General features: G+C 54.8%; 11 protein-coding genes across 11 annotated transcripts; 7 read left to right on the plus strand and 4 right to left on the minus strand.

The window, feature by feature from the left end:
- Positions 1-703: 703 nt before the first annotated feature.
- Positions 704-2,089, plus strand: BDP81DRAFT_306130 (uncharacterized protein; the record flags this gene model as incomplete). The annotated part of the gene is made up of 3 exons (XM_060583242.1): positions 704-783; positions 950-1,730; positions 1,796-2,089. 3 exons carry the CDS (start codon positions 704-706, stop codon positions 2,087-2,089), a joined length of 1,155 nt encoding a protein of 384 aa, XP_060451583.1.
- Positions 2,090-4,226: 2,137 nt separating this feature from the next.
- BDP81DRAFT_412865 (haloacid dehalogenase-like hydrolase) lies at positions 4,227-5,559 on the plus strand. The gene is made up of 2 exons (XM_060589245.1): positions 4,227-4,255; positions 4,343-5,559. The coding sequence occupies exons 1-2, from the start codon at positions 4,247-4,249 to the stop codon at positions 5,069-5,071; spliced, it is 738 nt and encodes a 245-aa protein (XP_060451584.1). The 5' UTR covers positions 4,227-4,246; the 3' UTR covers positions 5,072-5,559.
- Positions 5,305-7,036, minus strand: BDP81DRAFT_388466 (initiator tRNA phosphoribosyl transferase; the record flags this gene model as incomplete). Its single annotated transcript, XM_060587131.1, has 3 exons — positions 5,305-6,458; positions 6,529-6,587; positions 6,687-7,036. The coding sequence occupies 3 exons, from the start codon at positions 7,034-7,036 to the stop codon at positions 5,305-5,307; spliced, it is 1,563 nt and encodes a 520-aa protein (XP_060451585.1).
- A 336-nt stretch (positions 7,037-7,372) lies between these two features.
- BDP81DRAFT_5770 (uncharacterized protein) lies at positions 7,373-8,453 on the plus strand. The gene has a single exon (XM_060596008.1). It carries the CDS (start codon positions 7,709-7,711, stop codon positions 8,372-8,374), a length of 666 nt encoding a protein of 221 aa, XP_060451586.1. The 5' UTR covers positions 7,373-7,708; the 3' UTR covers positions 8,375-8,453.
- A 1,658-nt stretch (positions 8,454-10,111) lies between these two features.
- On the plus strand, positions 10,112-11,151 carry BDP81DRAFT_444270 (uncharacterized protein; the record flags this gene model as incomplete). Its single annotated transcript, XM_060591811.1, has 3 exons — positions 10,112-10,276; positions 10,345-10,565; positions 10,629-11,151. The coding sequence occupies 3 exons, from the start codon at positions 10,112-10,114 to the stop codon at positions 11,149-11,151; spliced, it is 909 nt and encodes a 302-aa protein (XP_060451587.1).
- A 570-nt stretch (positions 11,152-11,721) lies between these two features.
- Positions 11,722-12,504, minus strand: BDP81DRAFT_444271 (ribosome biogenesis protein Nop16; the record flags this gene model as incomplete). Its single annotated transcript, XM_060591812.1, has 2 exons — positions 11,722-12,277; positions 12,392-12,504. 2 exons carry the CDS (start codon positions 12,502-12,504, stop codon positions 11,722-11,724), a joined length of 669 nt encoding a protein of 222 aa, XP_060451588.1.
- A 1,370-nt stretch (positions 12,505-13,874) lies between these two features.
- Positions 13,875-15,241, minus strand: BDP81DRAFT_444272 (oxidoreductase family protein; the record flags this gene model as incomplete). The annotated part of the gene is made up of 3 exons (XM_060591813.1): positions 13,875-14,938; positions 14,998-15,160; positions 15,218-15,241. The coding sequence occupies 3 exons, from the start codon at positions 15,239-15,241 to the stop codon at positions 13,875-13,877; spliced, it is 1,251 nt and encodes a 416-aa protein (XP_060451589.1).
- Positions 15,242-17,626: 2,385 nt separating this feature from the next.
- Positions 17,627-18,748, plus strand: BDP81DRAFT_412870 (uncharacterized protein). The gene has a single exon (XM_060589246.1). The coding sequence runs from the start codon at positions 18,084-18,086 to the stop codon at positions 18,558-18,560; it is 477 nt and encodes a 158-aa protein (XP_060451590.1). The 5' UTR covers positions 17,627-18,083; the 3' UTR covers positions 18,561-18,748.
- A 144-nt stretch (positions 18,749-18,892) lies between these two features.
- On the plus strand, positions 18,893-20,574 carry BDP81DRAFT_412871 (dihydrodipicolinate synthetase). The gene is made up of 2 exons (XM_060589247.1): positions 18,893-19,182; positions 19,296-20,574. The coding sequence occupies exon 2, from the start codon at positions 19,319-19,321 to the stop codon at positions 20,288-20,290; it is 972 nt and encodes a 323-aa protein (XP_060451591.1). The 5' UTR covers positions 18,893-19,182; positions 19,296-19,318; the 3' UTR covers positions 20,291-20,574.
- A 9-nt stretch (positions 20,575-20,583) lies between these two features.
- Positions 20,584-22,638, minus strand: BDP81DRAFT_5850 (FAD dependent oxidoreductase). The gene is made up of 3 exons (XM_060596016.1): positions 22,330-22,638; positions 21,334-22,251; positions 20,584-21,214 (listed from the first exon to the last, which is right to left on the minus strand). Exons 1-3 carry the CDS (start codon positions 22,481-22,483, stop codon positions 20,877-20,879), a joined length of 1,410 nt encoding a protein of 469 aa, XP_060451592.1. The 5' UTR covers positions 22,484-22,638; the 3' UTR covers positions 20,584-20,876.
- Positions 22,639-23,996: 1,358 nt separating this feature from the next.
- BDP81DRAFT_306691 (glutathione peroxidase) lies at positions 23,997-24,586 on the plus strand (the record flags this gene model as incomplete). The annotated part of the gene is made up of 2 exons (XM_060583300.1): positions 23,997-24,039; positions 24,123-24,586. The coding sequence occupies 2 exons, from the start codon at positions 23,997-23,999 to the stop codon at positions 24,584-24,586; spliced, it is 507 nt and encodes a 168-aa protein (XP_060451593.1).
- Between the last annotated feature and the right edge of the window lie 2,284 nt (positions 24,587-26,870).

The raw sequence follows: 26,870 nt of genomic DNA on the forward strand, positions 1-26,870 counted from the left end.
CAACCTCGAGACCAAAGGCTTGACTGGAAGAGCCCCATCCAGCCTTTCTGCGCTCTTCCATCGAGGCAGCTCGAGTGAGATCACCCGATCCGACGCCCCGCCAGGTTTTGGGTCGCAAAGTTGCACGGGGACGGGGGTGTGCGATGGTCAAGGCTCCCCCTCCTTCCTCCTGCTGCCCTCTCCCTTCCCACCCCCCCCTGGCTCTTTGGGGCTGGGCTCCTCTCGAGAGACGGGCACCGAACCTTCCACAATCGCGCCCTGTTTCTTCCATTGAAGACGGCCGGGGAGGAGGGGGGGACATTTCTACCACTAAGACGCTCTGGGCTCCCCTCGGTGACCCAGTATTTCTTGGCTTTTTACCTTGCGCAGTAAGGACCAACTTTACCTTACGTAGGTACATATCACGCACCGAGACCCAGACAGTCGGCTGCGCATCATCCAACCATTCTCTCCAATTCTTCTTTTCTTTAAAAACTACCAACCTGGTTTTTTTCTTCTTGCTTTTCATTACACGCACGTCGATTGACTGCATAAGCAAAACAACTTCCAAGGGTTCAGACATATAACCCCCCCTTAAGTAACACACGAAAGACACCATCAGCGAAGACAAGTCACAGGTCGCTGCGATATCCACACTACTTTTACCCTCCCGTTTAATTGACTGGTCGACTTTTACACGACAATCACCCGACAGTCATACACAATGGTGAAAGAAACCAAGCTGTACGATCAGCTGGGCGTCAAGCCCACGGCGACGCAGGACGAAATCAAAAAGGGCTATCGGTAAGTCGCAACAGCTTTCCATGATTCTCATTTCTCCTCTTTACCCTATATGCCCCTCACTTATCTTTTGCCTGTCGTTGCCCAACGAAGTGGCCCAATCGCCCTATTTGCCTCCACACACGACCATCTCAGACCGTAACTTTTGCTAACCACCTCACGTGTATAGGAAATCCGCACTAAAGTGGCACCCCGACAAGAACAAGGATAACCCAGACGCCGCCGAAAAGTTCAAGGAATGCTCCCAAGCCTACGAGATCCTCTCCGATCCTGAGAAGCGCAAGACGTACGATGACTACGGTCTCGAGTTCCTGCTCCGCGGCGGCGGCGCCCCTCCCCCAGATGCCGGCGGCCCCAACCCCTTCGCCGGGGGTGGCATGCCCGGTGGATTCGACTTTGGAGGAGGAGGAGGAGGAGGAGGAGGAGGAGGCATGCCCGGCGCCGGCGGCGCACGCACGTTCCGCTTCAGCACCGGGGGAGGCGGCGGCGCCAACGGCTTCAACTTTAGCTCGGCAGACGACGTCTTTGCCGAGTTCATGCGCTCCGGTGCTGGCGGTATGGGCGGTGCTGGTGGCGGCGCGGGCGGCATGGACGACTTTTCCGACATCTTTTCGACGTTTGGCGGTGCCGGCGGCCCGCGCGGTGGGCGATCACAGCGCATGCGCAGCAGCGGGTTCGGCGACTCGCCGAGGGCGAGGGAGGCGACGCCCGAGGTCACGACGGTGGAGCGACCCCTCCCGCTGACGTTGGAGGAGCTGTTCCGTGGCGTGACGAAGAAGATGAAGATTAAGCGCAAGACCTTTGACGACACGGGCAAGAGGACGACGACTGATACGGTTCTCGAGGTGCCCATCAAGCCCGGTCTGAAGAAGGGCAGCAAGATCAAGTTCAAGGGTGTTGGCGACCAGGAAGAGGGCGGCCAGCAGGACCTGCACTTTATCTTGGAAGAGGTACGTTCACACACATCTCTCTGTTTAACACTCGAGTGACATTACGATACTAACAAATCATACAGAAAGTTCATCCCTTATTCGTGCGCGAAGACAACGACCTGGTTCACACCGTCGAGCTGGATCTGAAGGAGGCCCTCACGGGCTGGAAGCGGACGGTGACGACGATCGACGGCAAGCAGTTGAACCTCGACAAGAACGGCCCCACACAGCCCGGCAGCTCCGACCGGTACCCCGGCCTGGGCATGCCCATTTCGAAGAAGCCCGGAACGAGGGGCGACTTTGTCATCAAGTACAATGTCAAGTTCCCCACGAGCTTAACGCCGGCACAGAAGCAACAGTTGAAGGAGATTCTGTAAAGAATTTCAGTAGCGAGGAAGAGTGAGAGGCGCAGAGAAGACGTCAAGGCAAGGCGACGCGAGTGTTGCGGAGCGTTGGACCGTAAACAAGAAGATGATATTTGGGTTCAGGGGCCGGTATGCTCATCATGAATAGGAGTTTGGGGCGTGGTTTGGTTCTTTGTTTTTTTCAAGGGCTACAGGGTTGGCCTTTTTCCTTTTTCTTTTTCCCCTCCATGAGCATTGCGCATTTCATGGGCAGGCAACACGAAATGAGTTACTGGCGGGAGGTGATGCCTGCGCAGAGATACTTAGATATGAAATAATTCAAGCTTGAGACTATATTGATACGGATTCAAATATGTTATCGTGACATGTGTGAATGAAGATTGGCATCAATGAGGTGGTCCTTTTGGTTGATGAATTGAAACAGTTAGAAAGAGTTGTCGTGATAGAGAGGTTCTAAGGCGAACATAATTGCGCAAGATAATACGACCGGAGTCAATCTCGAGCACTAAACATTATACGATTGGAAATCTGCAATAGAATTGACTTTTTTTCTCTTCAAGTGGCTGGCAGTTCACGATCAGGCTTCGGTGACGACATCGGCACGACTAGGTACCTAGACGGGCTCAGGCGGGCACCTCGGGACCGAAGTAGCCAGTCAGCCAGCCTCATCCCAGGTCTGCTGTGCTTGAGTTCCATGTTCATCCGGCGTCGACCGAGCGAGCTGTATCCTTGCGTTTCTCACCTACTGACCTAATTACATACCTGAGCTGCCATGATGTAGTTTTCATCATCATGTTCAAGGTTCGACGGCAGGGAATCGGGTCAAAAAGTAAGGGTTAAGGGTGGCCGAGAGAGAAATGGATTCCATCCAGATCGCCTGCCCCTTGATGCTTATGATAGGAAGGGAAGGGGAAGGGGAAGTTATACCATCCCCTTCGCCTTCCTGTCTGGTTAGCCACTTTTCATCACTGTGTAATTACAAGTGCGCCTTGTCTCCCTTCTCCTTTGGTCCATCAACCCGCTCAGTTGTTGGATTGTCCCCCGCTATTCACTGTTATACGGAATTGCAATATGCAATACGGAGTATTTAGCGCAAGGTGGGGTTGGAATGAAATCTCTCAGGGCCGTCTCCCCGACTTCCCCGGCTCTAGCTCGGCAGAAACTCTGTTCGTAGCTGGGCGGCGGGTTCGGGAGTCGGGATGATGGAGCGCGGGTGTTTGCGCGGGTGCGGGGGTGGTTTACTTAAACGTGGGCTGATCGCGATCACTCTTGCCTTTATTATTACTACTACTACTACTACTACTACTACTATCGGGTATCAAGAAATGTAGGATTCTTGTGAGCAGTTGTAAGCAAGTACCCTGAAAAGCAAGTAAATGGCGCATCAAGCCTGCTTAGGCGGCCCGGTTAACAGGTTTTCGCGCTGCGGTCTGCTTCACGAGCTTTGAGTACTATCTATGTAGGCGGCCGTGTACTCGAGCCCGCGGTAATGACGACAACTTCACATGCGGGAGATGGGCGACGGCGCCCAGTGAAGGACGGGATGGGGACGCCCGTGGGTTTGGAGGGGTAAAAGCGTTGGTGGGGCCCCTCATTCTACCTTGAGCAGCACCAGCATCGATGCAAGTGCTGTCGGGTGTTGTAAGGCCATTTTCCCGCCATACCTGGCTGCTCCAGGCCCAAGTTACCTTACTTGCGTGTTATTTTCCGAGGCTCTCATTGGACTCATCGGGACGACAATAATGAACAGCCGGCTTGGAGGAAGAGGGGGGGTAAAGGGGCGGGCGCGGGAGAAAGACGGAAAGGAATGGAAAGAGAGACCTTTTCGGTTTCCTGGGAGATGCTTTAGACGGGTAAGGTAGAAGAAGTCTTATTCTACCTTAATTCACTCAGTAGCTTATTTCTTCTCCGTCCCTCCCTCCTCTCCATTGCAAGGTTCCCAGTTCTTCAAGCCCCCAGTTCTTCAACCCCCCAGTTCTTCAAGCCCTCAGCTCAACCAAGGTTTCTTTGTCAATTGGTCTCGGACAATAAGTTTCGCCTGCCTTATAGATAGCTTACTCCTCCCCCCTCCAGACTCAGCTCTCAGCTCCAGTGAACCCCGCTCTTCACAAGACAGCTCTCCACCTCAACCCGGAATAGCATCCGATTCTCTGTGAATTAACCGCCAACATGCCTCAAGTAAGTCATGATGAGAAGCCCCAACCTTGACCCCCCTTTGCGTCCGGAGCGCGATGACCTGGACTAACAACTAACCACCACATCCAGATCACTACCCTCCTCTTCGACTGCGACAACACCCTCGTCCTCTCCGAGGAACTCGCCTTCGAGGCCTGCGCCGACCTCATCAACGAGATCTGCGCCTCCCGCAACATCGAGCAGCGCTTCACGGGCGAATCCCTCATCAAGGAGTTCGTCGGCCAAAACTTCCGCGGCATGCTCCTCGGCCTCGCCAAATCCCACGGCTTCGAGCTCCAGCCCGACGAGCTCGAGTCCTACGTCACCCGCGAAGAGGACGCCGTCATCGCCAAGCTGAAAGCCGCCCTCAAACCCTGCGCGGGCGTCGACGACCAGCTCGAGCGCTTGCAAAAGGACGGGAAGCATACTCTGTCCGTCGTCTCCTCGTCCGCTAAGCGCCGCGTCTGGGCGTCCGTCGTGAAGGTCGGGCAGGATAAGTATTTTGCCGAGGATGTCGTCTTCAGCGCTGCCACGTCGCTGCCGACGCCTACTAGCAAGCCTGACCCCGCGATTTACCTGCACGCCATGAAGACGCTAGGCAAGAAGCCCGAGGAGTGCGTTGCCATCGAGGACTCCAAGAGCGGGACGCTCAGCGGTACGCGCGCGGGTATCAAGGTTATCGGGTATGTTGGGCCGTATGCCGCTGATAAGCAGGCCGAGATGGAAAAGGTGCTGCGCGATGCTGGGGCTGTGGTCGTCATGAAGGACTGGAGCGAGTTCCCTGGCATGTTGGCCAAGATTGAGAGCGGGAGCGCCTGACTAGCCGGGGTTTCTATCCCGTCGCCTTCTCTGTGAGGTTGAGCTGCGGCGATGTAGAGGGATCATGATGCTTTGATCTCTTTATCCCAACCCCCTTTTTCCTTTCCTCCCATCTTTATAGTGTTCATATCGTTAGTCAGGACCGGTACCGTCCCAGTTCTCGCGCGCTTTATCAAGCCGCCCAGGGGAGAGGAGGAATCCAAGTAGACTCAAAGACTAGTAAAAGAGATCTATCATCTTCGATGGTCCATGAGAAAGCTGTTGACGCTCTGCAACGTAGCCCGATTCGCATTGGCCTCCGGAAAGGCCGTCATGATGGTCCCCAGCTTCACCCGGATCATGTCCTTGTTGAAAAACGTCGTCGAGTCCGCCACGCGAAAGTTGCCGTCCCGGTCGAAACACCAGCAGTAGATGGCCAGCGCGGCGCCAATGGATAGATCCTTACCCGTCTCGCAGGCCGCGAGGACGCTGCCGCTGCTGCTGCTGCTGCTGCTGCTGCTGTCGTTGTCGCCATCCGTGCTCTCGGCGCCATTCACATCGCGATGTGACGAATCGAGGTACCCCGAGACAAAGGCGCAGATATCCGGCAACGCCTGCCGGAGATTCCGGCTCGCGACCTTGTGCTTCCCGAGGCCGACTTGCATGTACGTCGGGGATTTCACCCACGACTCCCGCGGCGTGACGTCCTGTGTCAGTACGACTCTGCACGCGCCCGCACCCGCGGACGCAGCATCCGTATCACCACCGCTGTTGTCTTGACCATCGTCCAGGGGTAACGGGCACACGTAGATCCGCGGCGCAACTTGCTTCGGCTGCACCCCCCTCGGCGCATTCCTTTTCTCCTCCGCGACGAGACGAACAACCATCTCTGGTAAATCAGCCTCAGGGCACGAGAGCAAAGCCGCGGCGTTGGCCCAGAAGATTTCTGCAGTCAGTCCTAGAGCCCAGTTCTCTGTGTCGTCGCCGGCGCCTTGGATGTACCCCGCCTCGCTCATCTCCGTGCCGGCGACGCGGCGGGAGGAGGTGCAGCATATAATAGGGTGGTAGTCTTCAAAAACCACATTCCCATTCTCGGCATTGTCGTCGTCGCCCGCAGACGTAGTCGACGACGGAAGCTGCGTCTCCTGCGTGACCCAAAACGGCCGCAGGGGCTTGGAGATGTGCGCGCGGAGGGCCGCGAGGTCGAGGTCGAGGCTCTTTAGGGAGGCGAGGAAGGACGGGAGGAGGGCGGCGATTTGGGCGTGCTCCGAGGCGGAGACGACGTTGGGCGGGGTGAAGAGGCGGAGATGCTTCTGCCGCGCCGGGTCGAGGGCGAGGTCTGGGAAGAGGGCTGCGTTGAGGACGGCGCACCAGATTGGTATTGTTTTGCTTAGGGCGTCTGGCATTCCTGGGCGGATTGTGTTAGTCTTGAGGTTCTTGGATGTACTTGTGGATGGGTTTGATAGTGGTGGACTTACTCTTGCCTCTGCGGGTTGAATCTACGATGATGCAGCTGGGGTCCTCATTCAGCTTTGTTCTTACAAAAGCAGTTTATATCGAAGGCATCTATCTCCTTCTCCAGTATGCACTCATGCCACCATCACCACAATCTCACACACACCACGGTAAAACTCACCCATCATGCCTCCCAACAAGCTCAAGCAAATGCAAATTCAACCTCCGCGTACTAAACTTCCACGCATTCGTATGCCCATCCGTACTCTTAAAGTACGCGCTCGCCCTCTTATCCGCAGGCCGGATATACCAGCTCCCGCAGCGCTCGTTCGCCACAAGCGGACGGCCGAAACTCGCGGACACATCTTTGACGAACTCGGCGTCCTGCGTGATGGAGCGAAGCCTGTTTGCGATGGAGAGGTTGGCGCGCTTGAGGTCCGTGAGGATGTGGGAAAAGTTGTGGTTTGCCGTCGTGGGGAAGATGAGGTCGGAGAGGGCGGGCGCCGCAGCGGCGGCTGGGATTTGCGCCATGGCCTTCGTTTGAGTGAAGCTTGGAGGGGTGAGAGCTCCGGGATAGGACAGGGGTGTGTTTGGATTGAAGAACTATCTTATCCAAGGTGAGATTGAGTGAAGTTGGAGGGGTGTTGTACAAGATTGGTTCTGTCTAGGGCTCGAAATGAGGCACGTCTCAGTCGTGAAATTTCACTTGTGGATTGCCCTTTTTGCACTGTGCTTGCGCCTGATATTTGGTGCAAAAGCAGTGTCATTCAGCACTGTATGGATGCGAGGCGACTCATTCATCGCATCTCATTTAGATAACACCGTTTATAAGATTGTGAGGTCATGTTTCATAGCATTCATATTTCAAGTTTAGCTGCTGGCTATGTGATGAGTTGATGCCATGGGTTGAATGAGACTCAAAAGGGATCAGAGGCATTGGAGACATTGTGGGAGAGACATTGAATGAGGCTTCATTTTCATGTCCGTGCTGAATTCTAGGTGCATTCAGCCGCAGGCTGCTGCCATGCGCTCACTCAGATGTCGTCCCAAGATTACCAAAGTTCTGTGCTGCCGCCGCCGCCGCCGCCGCCGGAATCTTTCGGGCCGGATTTGACTCGGTAACGCCGACGAGTTGAAGACGGAGAAGATGATGGAAATACCGGAACATCAAAAACATCTCCCCGCCTTTTTCGCGTCGTCAAGATGCGCCGGCAGATAGTATATTGGCAACACGCAAGCAAGAGTGGCTATGTCGGGTACAGCCAAGATGGGCGACGCAACTGTCGCTCACTCGCTCGCTCGCTTGCTTGCTGTGCGGGTGAGATGCTTTCTCTGCACCCCAGTAAATGGCTTGTATCCGTGCTGCGGCCGTGGATGGAGGGGGACCCGTCTTTACATAGCATCGGGCGGCAAAGACTTACGCCATTGTATCCACCCCTACGGATACACCAGGGACTCTATTTTCCTGGCGCAAGTCGTACGCAAGGGCATATGGTGCGTGCCCTCTTCCCGCTCTGGCGATCAGACCAACAGCTCTTGATGTGGGAGAGAAATAGACAGAGAGATTCGCCTTCGATGGAGACGCACTCGGGGTTCCCGTCTGTCAAGATCAAGGTCTTCGTCTGTGGAATGGACTGCGTTCACAAGGGCTCTCAAGGTCTTGAGGCTCTGGGGACCCTCTCTCCTCTGGTCTCGTACGAGAGACAACAGTTGCCCTGTGACCAAACAACGCAAGGCCGATTGGACCTTGAGTGTCGCAATCTTGACCTAGATGGTAGGGAGGAGGGAGGGGGAGCGCTGGGCGGCTCAGCCGTTGTGCGCGTGGACCATCCGGAATGCGGCGGCAGCGGGCTCGTGTTAGCTTCTTGATCTTGCCAGGTTCTCAGAAGCTTCTGAACAGTCTGTCAGTCCAGTCCGTCAGTGCCAATTGTCAGTGTCGCGCGCGCATTTCTGTGGCGGCTCCGTGATGCTGACAGTTCCGGGTCCGGTCGCAGAAAAGATCACATCCCCCAAAGTCCTGCCTGGCGGTCATCTCGTCTGCCGTGGGTTGCCGTCCAAGAAATAGAGGCCCATTATCGTCTGCAGGTTGTCATCATTGATGATCGCCGTCCGGCCTTCCTTCCCCCTGCCGCCGCGCATCACCCCAGACAACCGTGACAACCAGGACGTTTTAGCATGCAGCAAGAAAACAGCAGCAAAGCAACAGCGAAGCAACGACCAATCCAAACGTCGGAGAAAATCAGGGCTCGCTGGCTTTCGGTAGCAGAAACAACGGCGCGTCAGCCTTGGGCTTGCGCCGGTCGACGGTTGAGAAAATACGAAAGGCACCATTGAACTGGTGCGTGGCTTCCTCTACCTTAGGCTCTCTGTACCTTGAACGTCGTCCGTTTGGCTAGCAATGCGGCGACGACCAAGTACATGGACACATGGTGAACCATAGGGCCACAGGGCAAAGGGGACGAAAAGGTAATAAAATAAAATAAAAGAGACGGGTTCGAACTATTCGCTCGGGGAGGCGTGGCGTGCAGGGATCTATTGCTCAGCTGGTCGCACTCGAGGGACGATAATTCGCTGCCTGGGATGCAGTGGCGCAGTGTAAACCCAGCGGTTGAGTGGCTTGGTTCAACCCAAGTTTTCCGCAGTCTGCCTCATGCCCTCATCCCAACCTGTGTGGAATCCATCCGTTCATGGACTGTCCTTGGACCGTGAGCCGTGAGTTCGCATTGGTGTCCGTCCCATTGCGCGTAGAGGTTCCGCAGCATCGGGGCTGCAAAGTGGCCGTAGATGGGATCCTGGTTGAAGCCTCAAGGTTATGGTCGAGAAGAGAAAGAATGATTACACTGCAAGTTGTCCGTACCGCCTGGAATGATTACATGCCTGCCTACCTAACTCAAGCCTTACCGTGCATCCGTAAGGTACCTTGGAGGCTTAGGTAAGGCAGGAAAGACAAGAAAGATGACGGGAGCTTCAGGCGCGGCTTGGACCCACCCCTCCCTCTGCCGGGCGTCCACTCCACTGCCCACTGCCCACTGTACCTTACTCCGTAGGAGGGAACGAGTCGTTGCCCACTGAATCCACGTCTCGTCACTGCCGCAATTCGAGGCCAGCTGGGGCTGTTTCGTTTTAAAGACAAGAAAAGGCAGACGCGTCCCCCAAAGCCACTTTGCTCCTTCTGTTCCTGATTTTCCGTCTATTACCTCCCATTTCCCTCACCCTCATCTCACTCACACACTTCCAAGCTTCTCTCACAGATACTTTTCAGTGTTTCTGAACAACAGCGAACAGCACCTCACCCGACACTCGTTCCCACAACCCGAACAACCCAAGCCAGCGAGCTACCTTACATCATTTCAGCGGGTTTCCTTATCGATTGGCCCCCAAAACCCCCCCGTCCACTGGTTCCGATCCCTGGGTTGTCTCGCCAAACCCCGTTGCCGAGCCGGATTGAGTTTGATCTTTATTTAGAAGGGGAAAAAAGGCCAGGGGAGCAACAGTCGCATAGCTGACAACCTCCTCCCATCCTACATCCCCCTTTCGATCACAAACGTAGGGAAACCCTACTAGATCACCAGTAAAACCGACATTTTCGACGACTCGACGACAAACATGCTCGGAAACCTAGACTTCGACCCGGAATACGTCCCGGGCGTCAAGCTTGGCCTGCATATCTTCCAGTTCATTCTGTCCTTCGCAATCTGGGCATTGGAAATTGCAGTCTTTAGAGCCGATAATGCCAAAATCGTCGGCAACAATGGCTGGACGTTCGGAGTGGTAAGGCAACCTATCAGGAAAACGATGCTAGTCTCGCGGTATCCAAATTGCTAACAGTCGCATCGCAGTGCTTCCTTTCGCTACCGGCGTGGATTTACCTGATTATGGCGCCGCGGTGGCCGAGAACGAGAAAGCTGGCCAACCCCTACGCTATGGCCATCGTAGACGCCTGCTTCTGCATCATCTGGCTTTCCGCTTTCGCAAGTCAGGCCGCGTACAACACGGCCAACCAGTGCGGTGACGGCTGCAAGCTCAGCAAAGCCATTGTCGGCTTGGGTGTTTTCGTCTGGTAAGTCTTAAGAGAACCCAGATCACAGCTTTTCAAGAAATGATGCCAACAACTGCCCGACAGCCTTCTTTTCGGCGGCAGCACCTTTATCAGTCTGTACACCCTCAAGTACTACCAGTTCCACGGCAAGCTCCCTGGCTACGACAAGGAGAAGCTCGGCGGTGACAACATCGATCCCGACAAGGCCGCCTTCTCTATGGCGCCTCACGACGAGGAGGCATACGCCCCTGTCCAGATGGATGACCACAATGACGACAACACAACTCTCTACGGCGGCAACGCCACCGGCAACCACGGATACGCCAACAACAGCTACGGCAGCCGCTTCGGCGCCGGCAGCTCAGCCTACGGCGAGGACGACGACCCGAACCGCTATGGATCCCTCCCCTCGCGCCAGAACGGCGCCATGTTCGACAGCGAGACCGAGTACCACTCTCAAACCCATCCCCAGAGGCCCATCTCCACCAGCCCCGCGGCAGCGGTACAACCGTACTCTGCCCCTGAGCCGTACGGCGCAGCACCCGCCTACGATGACGACCGACCCGCGCAGTTCCCTTCCGCGCCCTACGATCGCGCGATGCATTAAGATGAAGAACCTGTTCTTTCAGCGGGAGATTATTCCAGTGTGAGGGATTTGTGATGGCAGGGCCACAGCCCGAGCAAAACCTGGCCCCGGGTTTGGTTTGATGAAGGGGGACGCACTGTGCCGTCCAGTGTTCACATAGACGGACTTGGATTTTTATTTTCCGGATTACGGGGTGTTGTTGGCGTCCCATTTGTAACAAAGGTAATCGTAAAGATACCAGGCATGAAGCTCTCTCTAGGTAGACATCAAATTTGATGACATGACGATCAACAGTCAATGATTAAAAAATTAAAAAAATGCGCATCTTGCTGTTGTAGTGAACATGTGGAATATTTTGTTTTATGCCCAAAGTTTTCATCTGAAAACGCCGTAAACTCCTCGAGGGGAAAACGCGACAGTATTTCCTCTATGGCCAGGCTTCTTACCACCGATCAACATGCAACATGAGTGACCCCCTTTTAGAACTTTTCTTTCTCTTGCCCCAAAATTCTCTCTCTTCCCTCTTTTCCGTCTTCATTCCCCACTGCTTCTCAGCTTCTCTTTCTCTCCCAAATCCACCCTCGACAGACTTTAAGCCTTGCCCGTAAACCTCTTCACCCGGCGCGCAATGTCACCCCTCGTCTGCTGCATAGGATTCAACTTGCGATCCCGCACCATGGCCTCGTAATCGTCCCCGTGCTTGGCAATCAACCTCTCGAGCCACTCCTTCTCCTGGCTGCTAATATGTCTGGGCTTCTTGATCTCGGGCATGGCGGCCTCCTTTTCGAGGAGGCGGATGACTTCGGGTCTGCTCTCGTCGTCGATGCCGCCCCATTCTTCTCCTTCGTTTTCGTTGTCGTCGTCGGATTCTTCGAGGGCGTTGAGGGGGTCGTTGAGCGGGTTGCTGCGCTTGGCGCTGTTGTAGTGGATCTTGATGATTTTGCCGTCGGCGTCGCGCTCGACGCGGGCTTCTTCAAAGACTGCTTCTTCGGTTGTGGAGATTGCGAAAGTGTCGCGCTTGGCGGAGGCGGAGGAGGAGGCTTGCTCGAGTTGGGCGAGGGTCTTTTCTGTGCCGCCTGTTGCTGATTTGAGGCGGGCTGTGAGGCCTAGGCGGCGGTAGTTTTGGGTGAGGGTTTCCTTCTTGTTCCTAGACGGAGGGAGGGAATTGGTTAGCTTGGTTTTTCATTTCACGACAACTGGATCCGGTTGAAGACGGCTGGGAGTGTAGAGGGCGACGAGTGTATGTGTGCGTTCTGCGTACCAGTTCTTTGCGATAATGTCGTTGCCGAGAGGGTTGAGGAGCTTCTTGGGCCTGTGTGTCTTGACTTTGGCGCGGCCGGAGCGGCGCTTCTTCTTTTGGAGGACGGAACCCATTGTGATGCGATTGCTTTTTTTTTCTTTTCGGAAGGGCGAAGGGGGTGTGGTGGGATGGCGGGATCACGGGTAGTTTGCTAAGGTAGAATTAACGAGGTACGATGCTGGGGCGCAATGGCAGTTTGGCTGGAGGTTGCTCGAGTTGCCGCTTCTCGAATTTTTTGTTAATCTTATCTTATCGGGGGAGGGGCCACTTGGCTCATATCGGGTTAGCGCGGTACGAGTAAGTGTCGAATACCGAGATTCACCGGGTTCTCACCGAGATCCATCCCCCTCACCGGGGTACGACGCCCTCGATATCACCAACGTCTTTGAAGCCGATGTCCTCCTGTTGTATAGTTGCAGTCTAACGCCTTCTACAGTGAAGCATCGAAATTCTTCCCAAGAAGTTTAGAGAATCTTTCGATGTTGAAGGTTTCTCTGCCGTCAATCCAGGGTATCGTACATCTGCGTCGACGTATATTCATCCCCGTTATCACAATACACCACAGACAGAAACCCATATAGGTCTCCTCAACTCCATCCTCGTCACCAGCAGGCGCCCTCCTAGGTCGGGGGGTCAGGACAAACTGGCCAGGTGGTGGAGTGGTTTACGGTCGACAATCAAATTACGCCCACAGCCTACTCGACGACAGGCTACGAGTTTGAGTTTCGATTCCCAGCATGAGCACCAAGAGATGTAGCCACACCGGCGGTGAACTCTTTTTATGTTTATCTTGCATCTCATATCAATTAGATGTACATCATATTGATGAATGGCCGAGCGCAAGGTTTGGGGGCCCTAAGTCACAGTTTCGAACGAATTGAATAGCCCTTCGACAGGATGATCGTGTGCGGTAGGTAGGCTGTGATCATTCACTTCGCGTCGTCTGTAGAGGGATCGGCTTAAGTCTTGCTATGCTGCAGATGTTGTTGTCCTTTACTAGTATTGGAACTCCAGTCTGAGTGTGTTTCTCGGAAGCGGTTGGCTGATGAGGTGGTCACTTGACGGTTTTTATTGGCTGTTGTCCAGCTAGTAGGTCAACGATAATACTTCTGTTTATACGATGGAGGACTTCTGCGGCGACGGACTGCAAACATCTCAACAAACGATTGACTGGCGATTTTTCTTTCCTGCTTCCTCTAAGTTTAGTACAGTAATTCTCACGTTCTGAACCTCACGCCATGTGGGCTTACACTGCTGTTTCACTGTCTGGATACTCAGTTTTCAGGATGTGATGATACTCTGGCTTCACACCTCACCGCAATCAAGGCGATTTCCTATTCATGTCATAATTTGATTTCATTCAGCGTAAAATAGCAGATGGTATATAAGCCCTTTACATATCCACAAGTCGTCCCATAGCATCATCCCTCAACCACACACCACCTTACACCAGCTTCCAGATACCGTCGTTGACCTCAATCTTGATCTCGCGGTTCTCATCGATACTTTTCCTGCCGGCGTGGAGAATAGCCGTGGTGGCAATGGTGTTCTTGAGAGTAGGCAGGCCCTTGGCATCCAGGTCCTTGGGCTTGAGCTGGCCAGAGTTGACCTGCCGGCAGCCGTCGACGAACTTCTCGAGCGAGATGTAGCCGTATCCCGTCTGGCCGTTGAAGTTTCCGTCCTCGTCGGGCGCGTAGCGCATGTAAAAGGGGTTGTACCACATGAGCTGGCCCGCCGAGTCGTCGGCGACGTCGTAGCCGCGCTTGGCCTGGTCGACGCGGATCTCGCCGTTGGCGGCGAGGTAGTGGAAGTACTGGTTCGAGTGGACGCCGGCGCGCTGGGGCGCGGTCCAGCTGGCGGTGTAGACGCCCGTGGCCTTTTTGCTGGGGTCGCCCTTCTTCTCCCAGTGGACGAGGACGGAGATTGTGTCCTCGGTGGCCGGGTCGCAGCCGAGGTCGGTGGCGATGCCCTTTGACGCCGAGGCGGAGACCTTGACGGGGACGAAGCCCTGCTGGGTGACCATGGAGTCGCAAATGTCGACGTGGTGGCTGTTGAGGTAGTAGGAGATGTCCGAGTCGACGCCGGCCCAGGCCTTGAAGGTCTCGAGCTGGGACTTGGGCTGGGACATGTAGCTGTAAAAGTAGTTGAAGTCGCCGAGCTTCTGGGCCTTGAAGCGGGCGTCTGAGTAGGCCGGGTCGAAGCGCTTGTGGTGCTCGATGAAGACGTAAACGCCCTTCTTGTCGGCGGCCTCGATGAGGGCCTGGTGGTGCTCCAGGTCCTTGACGGCGGGCTTGGTCAGGAGCACGTGGATGCCGCGCTCGATGGCGTAGAGGGCAATGGGGTAGTGGGTGGTGTCGGGGGTGAAGATGGTGATGGCGTCGCCGGCCTTGAGGGCGTCGATGGCCGTCTTGTATGAGTCGGGGTCCTTCTTGTCGTTGGCGGGGTAGGAGTCGAAGGAGGTGTCCAGGCCGTTGTAGGCCTGGGTGATGTTCTTGTTGAGATGTTCCCCTTCGGCCAGTTAGCGTGTCACTTCAGATAGATTTGCTTGGGGAGTGGTGTCTACGTACTGATGGCGGGGAACTTTGTGCCGTTGACACCAACCATGCCCAACTGGTTGACCTTGCCTCTTCTCCTCAGGTCGAAGAGAGTCAGGCCGACGACGCCCACCTTCTTGTCCGAGCCAGAGGCACCGCCACCGACGAAGCCGGTGGTGTACTCTCCGGTACCAACCTGGTGATGGTAGGATCAGCAACTGGAACTGAGCCGGACGATTGTGAATTGGCTTACCATCAAGACGTTGAGAGGCTCCATTTTGGTCGCGTCTTTTCTTTCAATGGGTTGGAAATGTTGCGTGTGAGGGGGAGGAGAGTTTGGAAGGGAATGGAGAAGAAGAACTTCCTGGAGCTAGGAAGGACGGCGAAAGCTATGGTCTATATAAGAGAGGGGTGGGAACGTGTCAATGGGCTAAGCAGCACAACAGCTCGGGCGAGACACAGCGAGAGACAGCACAGACGAGAGAGGCGACGGGTAATAATGGGCAGGCCAAGAATGTTTTTTTTCTTCCTTGGGATGATGAAGCTCGCCGTGGCATGGCGACCAAGGAGGAGCTCCCGTCTCGTCTCCGTCACGTCTCGTAGCTACTCCACGACAAAGCTGGGCCCGGAAAAATTGAGGGGCAGAGGAGGGGGAAAGACAATTGGAGGGATTTATCTGCCCCGCACTCCGCCGTGCGTCAGCTCCCCCAGCCCAGACGCTTGACCTATCCGCTCAGATAGTACGATGGAGACAATTATAGGGAGTCCTCTGGGATGATGTGCTGTGGTGGCTTCTCTTGGCTTGTTTTGTCAGACCAAATTGAGACTGTTGGAAGAGCGAACGAGTCGCATGGCATATGCACGGTTCGTTCTTCAGCGTTGATGAGCATCAACCTGGGTCGGGAGCACATTGCGGAAGTAAGAGAGGCTTGCAGACAACTGCTGATGACGATAGTGGAAATTTGTCCCTAGCGTATGGGAAATAAGGCAGCAAGAGAGAAAAACCATGTTGCCGTCTCCGGAAACACATCCCGAGCATGACCGAAGCGACGGTGCCGTTGACGCCGGTGTTCGGAGGGGCGCACCGGCCGATTCAAGCCCGCGACGGAGGATGCGCCGTCACGCCTATTTGCCAGGTAATCATGATGAGGCTTGAAATTCCAAAGGAACTAGAGAAACTTGGTAATCGTTTTTCCCTTGAAGTTTTCTCTGTTTATTTCTTGTGTCATTGACCAGAGAAATACCGAAAGTGAAGCCATTAGCAAGTTGCGGCTTTGCGACTTTGCGACTGAAGAGTAAGAGAAACATGGAGGGGCAGAGAAAAGTGGAATGAGGGGGAGGGGCCATGGGAATCTCTTGTGTGGGGCAGCGTCGTGCCGCTCTTCCATTGGGGTCAACGGGTGTACCTCACTTCGTGCTAGCAGCTGGCCTAGTAACGTGTGGATTTGGCAATGGAAAATAATGCCAATTTGAATGAATGGGGTGGTCAATTTCTGGCCGGTTGGAGCAATTAACGCCGGTAATTACCTACCTGTTATCCCATGGTTGAGGGGACCAAATCACAGAGAAGTCAAACCCAGAAAACTCAATCCGGACCAAAGTTTCTGAGAGCCGAGAGTGAGCCCGATCAATGTTGAGTTGAGTTGAATGGTTCAGGAAACTAAATCTTCTCAAAGTCTGATTTGCGCTTGACAAAGTTTACCTGGACGGCCTTCACACGCCCACAGAGACACAAGTTCACTGCTGTGTGTATCGACAAGACAGCCGGTGTAAGTCTCTTTTTCCTAGCTCCATTCCCCGCCCCCATGCCCCATCTGCCCCGCGTCAACTCATGACATGGATGACCGCGGGTACGATATACCAGTACATAAGGTAAGGTAAGTAGATATCCAAAGAAACTACCAAGGCATCCGCAGACCGTCGGACTCAGTACTTCTTCTGCTGCGCGACAGAATTGTCGATCGTAGAATGCCATGGAGAGACGCCATGCACGCTGTCACGACTGATGCAGTGATATTCTTTCCAAAACACGCACCATGGTATCCTGCTCCGAGGAAAACCAGGCGATGGGATCCTTTACCTGCATAAGACACATCGCATGCAGAATCCGATATTGAATCCCTCTCCTACCGGCTAAAAGATTGTGGTTGTATTGGCTAGCAGTCCACAGACTTGAGTTTCATTGCCTGCGACATTACCAATGCCTGATTGATATTTAGCACGACTTTACCCGAATGTTGGACTTTCGGAAGTGTCTTCGTCACATTAGCATCTAGGTACCCACGTACAAGCCTTCTCATGATGCTACTTCTGCACCAGAACATAGACTCCAGGTCACACGCACCTTGACAACATCTTCAGAACTTCAGACTACCTACGCCTTGTACGTATCTACAAGCATTTCAAATTGATCGTGAGAGAGTCTTAGTTCCAGCCCCGATGGCTGGACCCCCCTCGTGCCCCTCCGTGCCTGCTCCAACCCTGAAGCTAAGGTACCGCGATACCTCCACTCAGTCGAGGACGCCCCACTTGCCCTGCCAGACATGATTCTCTGACTCCTATTGGCGGAAGATCTTTGACCTAGTTTCTCCGTCCACTCAGGTGAATTCCATTTCCATTACATTACTTCCAACCTTCTCCAACACTCCAACGCCGCACAAATCCATGCCAAACTTCATCCTCCTCTTCGTATCGCAGGCCAGCCACGCGCATATCGTTGCAAAGAGGTTACAGCGATGCACTGCGCCATCTACTAGATGCTCGACAGTTTCAAAGCCCATGCCGGCTTTCTCCCGCCGGCCACCGGCAGTGACCGGGACCTGCCAGAAGGGCGGCCATGGCTGGCGCAGAGCATGGCCTACTGTTGCTTGTCTCCAGATACAGAGCAAAGCAAATCGTCGATTCCACCATCTGATGCTGACTGCAGGGCTTAGGTACCTTCGAGACCAAACACCACTGCTGTTGTGGTTCACGTCACTTTCATCGTTTCCAATGTGCCGCTTAGTGCGTCTACTGTCTTTCTGGCGGTGTCGATAGGTCAGAAGAAAGATGACGACGAAAAAAAGTTCAAGCCATGCACGACGGGCGAGCGACCCCGAGACTGGGCTACCAATCGCCGGATGATTTGCCAGGCACCCTCCGGCCTGCAGGTGTGCATGTCCCAGTTCGGCGCCAATGCTCAGGACGGGCTTGACGAGCCTTGTGCATGGCCGGACGACAGCTCTCCCAATGATGGCTTCTTTCCCATCACCGTCTGGCGTTGCCCTCCACGCACGAGTTCAGATTCTGGGCATCACCCAGCCCTGCACTGGCTGCCTCCGTGCAGATCTCGTGGCATCGGCCGGGAGCATCTGGCTCATTGGCGCAATCCATCTTCCCAGCAGATCCTGTCCTCGACACAGGGCTACAGCTTACAGCAGATGCAGATTCGCTACCGTCTATTAACCGGAGCCCACGGACCACGGACGTGGGTGGGCGATGTTGGATGGATCGGGGATTCAAGGGAAGTCCCTTGCTTGTCTCGGGATCCTCGGGATCTCTCTCGTCTTGTGACGGCTGTCCTTTCTCGACGTCTGAAAATACCCCGCCATGGCTGAGAGCCCAGAGAAGTCCTCCTCGCGGTGGGACTGAGACGCAGCGAGCCGGCCTCATACTCACCAATGCTGTTAATCTCTTCACTCAAGTCATCTAGACATATGTAGTTTGACAATCGGTGTTCTAGGTAGCAGGCTAAGGAGGGCCATGGGAGAGTAAAGTAGAAATTGGACACCAAAGTCTCATCGTTGAACAACCTGGAAACAGGAACCGCTTGCCGCAGTACCGGCGATGCACCTCGACTCTCTGCACACTCCACCCCCTTCTCCATCTCTCTTAGCGTTCTTCTCGTCTAGTCTCCGATTGCCCCTCCCCCTCCCTCCCTTCCCCAACTGGGGGGGGGGGGTGCAAGGGAGCGTCCCAGGGTGGCTCCGTCGTGCAGTTGTTAACTTCTCCGGCCTTGGCTTTGAGTTTACACGATGCTCGATAGTTCGGGCCAATGTCCACACGAGCAAGCCCCTCGCGACACGTCAAATATTTATTTCTAGACTCATCCCACCCCACGCCGGCTTGCTGATACTGGAACAAGCCCATTAGCTCACGGAAACCTTCCCGTCCTCCTTCTGGTCTCTCTTCTTTCTCTGTCTCCTATAAATACAACACCGGCCTCTACCCGTCTCTCTCGTACGTATTACCTCTCACCTCTTCTCAACACCCATTCAACTCCTCTCGTGCTCTTCACCTCCCCAACCTACGCCTCTCACCACACTTTGCTCACAACTCTCTCATCCATCCAGCTCACCCACCACACCAGCCCATCATGACCGTCTCCAACGGAAGCAGTGGCGCTCGCCGCCCCCTCCCCGTCGGCATCTACGCCCCCACCATGACCTTCTTCGACCCCGAGACGGAGGATCTCGACATCCCTACCATCAAGAAGCACGCCGAGCGTCTGGCAAAGGCTGGTCTCGCCGGTCTGGTCGTCATGGGCTCCAACGGAGAGGCTGCCCACTGCACACGCGAGGAGAAGCTGGCCGTGACCAAGGCCACCCGTGAGGCTCTCGACGCCGCCGGTTTCCAGAGCACTCCCATCATCCTCGGTGCCACCGAGGGCAGTGTCCGTGGCACCATTGAGCTCTCCAAGGCCGCCCTCGAGGTCGGCGCCGACTACTCTCTTATCCTGCCCCCCTCCTACTTCCGCGCCCAGATGGACGAGCAGGCCATCCACGACTACTTCATCGCCGTCGCCGACCAGAGCCCCATCCCCCTCGTCCTCTACAACTACCCCGGCGCCGTCTCCGGCATCGACATGGACAGTGACCTGCTCATCAAGCTGGCCGCGCACCCCAACATCGTCGGCACGAAGTTCACCTGTGGCAACACGGGCAAGCTCACCCGCGTGGCCCTCGCCGTCGACGCAAAGACACCTTGGTCAGAAGGCTCCGGCTACATGGCCTTTGGCGGCATATGCGACTTCACGGCCCAGACCCTCGCCAGCGGCGGCAGCGGCATCATCGCGGGCGGCGCCAACGTCATGCCCAAGGTCTGCGTCAAGGTGTGGAACCTCTACTCGGAGGGCAAGAGGGACGAGGCCATTGAGCTCCAGAAGAAGCTCAGCCGCGGCGACTGGTTCCTGACAAAGGCCGCCATCGCCGGCACCAAGGGCGCCATCCAGAGCTACTACGGCTACGGAGGCTTCCCCAGACGGCCTCTGAGACGTCTGGAGAAGGCGCGTACCTCTTCTATTGAGGAGGGCATCAAGGAGGTCATGGATATTGAGAACTCTCTCTAATTGGGTAGTGCTTTCCTCGTTCTCATGATTTCATGAGAGAAAAAAATGACCTAGGCGTGCGGGCAACTTTTTTGTGCCCGGCGTGGCGGATGGTGGGGTAAAACGTCCCTCCCACCGATCACGGCCGTGGGGGTGTGTTTCCCGGGCTAGGTCTCGGAAGAATGTCCGGGGTGATGATGTACCGAGCTCTTTGGTATCCCCCACCTCTCACCAAGGCACTTAGACATAACTCGGACTATGTGTCCTCACCCCCCCCCCCAAAAAAAAAGACAAACTGGGTTGGCATCTATCGATAGTTTTACAGGGAGTTTTTGGGCGCGGAAATAACGATTTGGGATGAGAGATTGCATCTGTTAGTAACATCACCAACTACTCTTGAACTAGGAGGAGCGCATGATTGGAGATATTGTCCCCGGGACTGAGCATCCTAGGGGAACCTCAAAATAGATTTTATGAATTTTTTCAATAATTCTTCGTGTTTCATTAATCATGTGTCTCTCTACCTTGTATTCTATACCATGCAGCAACGGTCCCAAGTACTAAAACTGCACTTCCACTGCTCTGCTCTACACCAGTCACCGAGCATCTAGACTCTATACCGCCTCGGGTCCAGCTCCGAGATATCGGCGCTGGCGGTCTTGCCGTCGAGTATGTACTCGGACATGAGCTTCCCCGTCGCGGGACCGTTCTGGATACCCCAGCACGTGTGGCCGGCCGCGAGCCACAGGCCCGGCACCGACGTCGCGCCGATGAGGGGCCCGGACTCGTGCTGGGGCAGGTAGCACGCCTGCTTCGCCTTGATGGAGGCGGCCGCCAGGGCCGGGCTGACGGTGGCGATGTACGAGATGATGTCGTCGCAGTTGGCTTCGTCTACTTGGACCTTGTCTGCTGTTTCTGGGAGGGGTGCGTCCTCGTCTGGTTCGCCTGGAGTTTGGGGGTATTTGCTGTGAGCTTTATGTTGCCAAGATTTGGCTTCCCGTCTGCCATCTGAAAAGAGAGGGAGAGGGGAATGTGTGAGAAAGGGTGGGAGAAGGGTCACTAACCACATGCATACACCTCGCCGTACGGCCGCGCGTAAATCTCAGGGTCGACGACGCGCTGGTGTTTTCTCTTTTGGCCTTTACTGACCCGGTGCTCGGGCACAAAGTCGGCCGGGAGCTTGATGCTGGTGAAGACGGCGTAGGGGCTGACGTCGGCGTTGTAGACGACGCTGTGGGCCCGCAGGCCCGTGACCTTGGACCGCGGCAGCAGGCGTCCTGTCCACGGGCCCGCGGCTACCAGGACGTCCGTCACGTGGTCGATGGTCCGGGTCTCGTTGGTCTCGCGGTCGAGGTACTCGACGCTCTGAACACGAACCTCACCGGGGATAATCCTCTTCAGCTGCGCGTTGGTCCGCACCTCGACGCCCTTTTCCTGCGCCAGCGCCGCCATGGACGTGGTGAAGTCGTACGGGTGCACCTGCGCCGTCTCCGTGGCCCCGGGCCGACCCATCTCGGCGTACGTCTCGACGGCGGCGTGATCGATCCAGTCGAGGTCCCCCGGCACGCCTGAATCCCGAAACATGGCCTCGGCGGCCTCGTCCTGCTTCGGTAGCCTCTCCCACCCCTTTTCCTGCTCGCCGTCGTTGGCGCCGGGCGCGACCGCTTCGGGTTTCACGGCGGCTTGCTTCACGTTCTCGAGCGTCTGCTTCGTGACGCGGGCCTCGAAGCTGCCGCAGTTGACCCGCCGGTAGCCCCATCTCTTCTCGCCGCCGTGCTCTGCCGCGAGCTCCTTGTGCAGGCGGTAGGAGAGCGGGACGAGGCACGACGGGTAGGCCCAGAGGGCGAGCAGGCCGCCCGCTTTGCCGGAGGCGCCTGAGGCGATGGCAGTGGCCTCGAGGATGGTGATGCGGTGGAGGGCGGGGTTGTATTTCGGGTGTCTGGTGAGGAAGTAGGCCGTTGTGGAACCGATGATGCCGCCACCTGTAAGTGTCGTCCCTTTGATATCAGTCTACCCGAAGCGGCGACGACGATGACGACCCTGTTGTGTTGTAGACGTACCGACGATGACAATGTTGCGCTTCGCTTGGGGATCCATGGCTGGCAGGGGCGGTGTTAGTGTCGACAGGGCCTCTTCCTCGAGTATCCGTCTTGCAATGTCGAGTTGTCGTTTCTCCCGCCGCTGCTTCTTCGTCTTCTTCCTGACAACGGGCATATTTCGTCACCCCCGTGGGGCGGCCGTCCCACGCTGCTGGCTGGGCTCGCGCTCGAGCTCCCTCGAGAGCACGGTCCGAGGCGGGGTAGTTCCTTATCGATAGCGGGTGGTGACGGTGGCGGGAAGTGGGTAGAATGAGACCGCGGCCGGGTTGCGGCCCCCCCCCCCCCCCCCAAGTTCTAGGTACTTTGGACTTTGGAGTAAGTAGGTAGGTATCTGTATTCGTAGTGGGTTGCAGCAAAGCCTTGTGCACCCTGACGTGATTCGGTTGATTCGCGTGCTGGTGATTGGGAAAGATTGCACTGAGAGAGTCCGGCACGGTAATTGGCCCAGGATGGAGCTCGCATTCCAAATATGGAAATCACCTCGGCGAGGGAGCTATGACGGAACAAGCATTGATCCGCTTTGGCTCGGCTCCGGCCTGCTTAGTAATTGACAATCGGTGGGTGGCTAAGTGCCGATAACGTTATGGTGAGGGAGCTTCACCCCGGCCTCATCGGCGTTCTTGCCTCGACTCGGGAAGTCTGGCCGCAACGGAAGACCCGGACTTCAAAGTTGGTGCTGGGCAAACTTGCAAAAGTCGAAGCTCCAAATCCGTCTGGACTTGCCGACTCGGGCACCGGAACAACGAATTCAACCGACTGGCTCCACTCTCACATGAAAAGCCGGGTCTCGCGTTCGCTTCAGGAATCCGAAGTAGTGATTCAGTATTGTCAAGTCAATGAGCTGCCAAAGACGAAATCTGCTGGTTGACTTCAAACAAGAATCTTAGGAGCTGAGCCTGCTATGAGAGCTGGGGTTTGCAATGCACTGTTTGATACCTGTACTGCGTAATCATCTATCCACCAAAGACAAGCTGTGACATTGGGATGTCTGGAATGAAACAAAACGGAACCAGGACATGCCGTCCCGTACCTCGGCCGATGCAGAGCTTGTCGACGCTCCCGCATCCATCGTGACGGAGCCCCACTTTCGACCGAAGACCCCGTCGTACCCCTCTTGTTCTGGCCCATTCGAGGTGTCAAAGTGCAGCTCTGTGGAGGCGTTGGTAGTGTGATGGTGCAACACTAACGGTAATGGAAGGTATCCGTAGGCAAATACAGATACACAGTAGTCTGTTGGTGTGGCTTCGATGCGAGTGCACGCCCGTGCCTGGGGACCCATTGGAAACCGGATTGAAACTTTGTCCCGGCAGCACACACTGGCGAAGGGACAGGCGTGACAGGAAAGGACGACGTACTTCGCTTCCCGTCCCTGCATCACCCAATCCCTCCCTCGTGGCGTCACGCATGGCATGTTTCGTCAACTACATACCAGAGCCTTCTCTCCCATAACAACTTCCACTGCTGCTTCCGTAGCTGTGCATCGTCCAAGACTTCTTCTTCCCTCCATCAACTCACTGAAAACTTGTGCATCATCGCCAAAGCGACCGCAGCTAATCAACAAGATCCAATTGCGGGGTAATCTAAGAGCTATCGCAGAAAAGCAACAACAAATCCACACAACCGCAGCAATGGCTTCCGCAACAGGCTTCTACGACTTCAAGCCCTTGGACAGTACGTGTAATTCGATCATTGCGCGCTAACCAATCAACATGACTTCGATGAGTTGGCTGACATGCATTTCCCCTCCAAAACAGAGCGCGGCCAAGAGGTCCCCCTCGCCGATTACAAGGGCAAGGTCGTCCTCGTCGTCAACACCGCCTCCAAGTGCGGCTTCACCCCGCAGTACGCCGGCCTCGAGAAGCTCTACAAGGACATCAAGGAGAAGCACGGCGACGACTTTGTCGTCCTCGGCTTTCCCTGCAACCAGTTTGGCGGCCAGGAGCCCGGCTCCGACGACGAGATCCAGAACTTTTGCCAGGTCAACTACGGCGTCTCCTTCCCCATCATGCAAAAGATTGACGTCAACGGCGACGCCGCCAACCCCCTCTTCCAGTGGCTCAAGGAGGAGAAGCCCGGCATCATGGGCCTCAAGCGCATCAAGTGGAACTTTGAAAAGTTCCTCATCGGCCGTGACGGCGCCGTCAAGGGCCGCTGGGCCAGCACCACCAAGCCTGAGAGCTTGGAGAAGCCCATCATTGACGAGCTGGAAAAGAAATAAACGCGAGAAGGAGAGAATGATACCCAGAGCGCGTTCAGCTGCCGACTAGGGGGGTTCTGTTGTGTTTTGTTTGGGAAAATCCGAGCCATACGCACAGGTCTCGTAGTGTAGTTGATAGACGCCCTACTCCCTTCGCTTTAGTACAGTACGGAGGATAATCAACAATATGAATCAATATAGTGATTTGTTCTGTTAACATGTCTCTACAAAGTTGTTGTAGGGTTTAAGACGAGGTGATAACTAAAAGACGACCCCAGAACGGGTCATTCTCAGGCTTGGACAGGTTTATGTTGTCAGTGGGATAAGCATAAGCCAACTCATGCTCTTTGTTGAAGGTCACTTCTAGCTTCTCTGAGAGGTAGGAAATTCATCTTGTACCCGTGAAACTTGGGCTTGAAATTTGGGGCAAGATGGGTTTGGTTTCACACACATCAGTACCGTTACCATTGTCTGGATGCTTGGCTCCGATCCACGAATGGAAGGATGATCGGGTCGCTTAACATTCTGTATTCTAGCAGTTACTGGCAACTGTACCAAAGTTATCGTTTCTTGTAGTCTATCCTCATCACCTCGTGAAGCCGATCCTAGTTGACATTGGCTATGATGGCTTAGATCCTTGCCGTGAAAGTTTCTCCAGGCCAAAGACCCAACTCATCGTAACCACCTTAAGGGTGAAGCACTCCTCTGCAACGGTAGAATCGGTAATCTTTGGTCTTTGGCCCTATTCAAGGTACCCCAGAGCTGCAGAGTCTCTCCCTTGAGTTGCTCCTTGGAGTTGACGACTCCTAGGCTTGATGCAGGACAGAAGAGCACCTCACTCCAACCTAAATTCGAGATTCAATAACGACGCTATTCCTCGCTACTTAACAGTGAACCACATGTCTCATCATGGCAGCTTACAGAAGTGCTTTCACAATACACCACTTCGGATTTTTCATCCTCAATATTGGCGGTGCTTAAACGGCTCAATACTGGGTACGAAGCCGAGCGACCATGATAGAAGACGATACTCTGCTGAATACTGGCTATTCCAAGCCAGCCGGGGCTTTTTGTATTCAAGTGCTGCGATGAAATTTCATCACTATAAGATAGAGGCGTGCGTAGAGCTGGTGGCGTCCTCAAATGCCCAGAGAAGAGATGTGCCGCTACTTGCCTAAGTGATGAGCACAATATTTAGCTTCCTTGCTGCTTCATCTCGCAAAGGACATTTCAGAATACCGGTAATTCGCAACTCTACCAGTATTTTCAGTCTCGAGGGGACTCGGCGACTGGCCGTACGAGAGGCCACATTCTATCACGGGCTATCCCGGTGAAACCTTCGATGTTGTACAGAAACAACATAAGTGCGACGTGTGGGGGCTTGGATAATTCAACTACCATCAAAGCATGCTTCACGAGATTCTCAACGCCATCAAGAACCTTGTTGCTATTTTGAGCGGGCTGTTACACGTACACGTAGCAGATTGCTTTCTAGACAACAGTGAACCACCGATTGACACTGAAAAGTCTCATCTCGTTCGGTGATATCACTCTTGATCAATCGTTATCAGTGAGTAAGAAATGGCCATCGTCGGATGAGTTGGAAGAAGGGAATAGGAATCCGTCTCGTAACGGGTATGCAATACTTCTTGGTTCAAGACAATGGCAGTGATCCTCTGCGAAGCTCCAACTTGATATTCGTATCTGCAACCCACATTTCAGTGTAAAGCGTACATTTGCCGAATCAACTAAACACTAGTTAATTGGTACGGATTCATACCTTTCTGCTTTCAAGATATTATTACGCTGTGAAATCTCCCTTGAAACTCCAATCCACCTGGGATCGATCTCAGCAGCTTGCGAAGCCGTAAACCCACAAGACATCACGTTTGACGCTCTATGTACGTCAGGGATTATCGCTTGAGGGCACGTATTCTCCTGCTCCCCCTTACGCGTGATCTCCTGGCTTGTGTCGCGATTTTTTTGTTACAAACACCCTATCACAAGTTCTCAACCACAGTTGGCATTCTAAACTTTGCCCTCCAGACGAGGTGTACCGGGCTAGGAACGCAAAAGCCTATATTCCAAGTGAGTCTGCTGTTGCTATAGACGTATCCAAACTTATTCGATATCGGCCTTGGAGTGTTTAGACAGCCGATTTATCCATTGCAGTTTAGGAAGCGACGACGATGACTAGACGTCGCCGATTTACGTGGCCCCTCAATCTGTCTACACAGGTCGGTAGATGCTACATGCCTTATATTGACATGGAGGAACATCCTTCCGATATCAGACTCATGGTCAG

Source organism: Colletotrichum phormii (assembly GCF_030913505.1).
Source record: "Colletotrichum phormii strain CBS 102054 chromosome Unknown BDP81scaffold_1, whole genome shotgun sequence".
In the NCBI taxonomy this organism is placed as follows: domain Eukaryota; kingdom Fungi; phylum Ascomycota; class Sordariomycetes; order Glomerellales; family Glomerellaceae; genus Colletotrichum; species Colletotrichum phormii.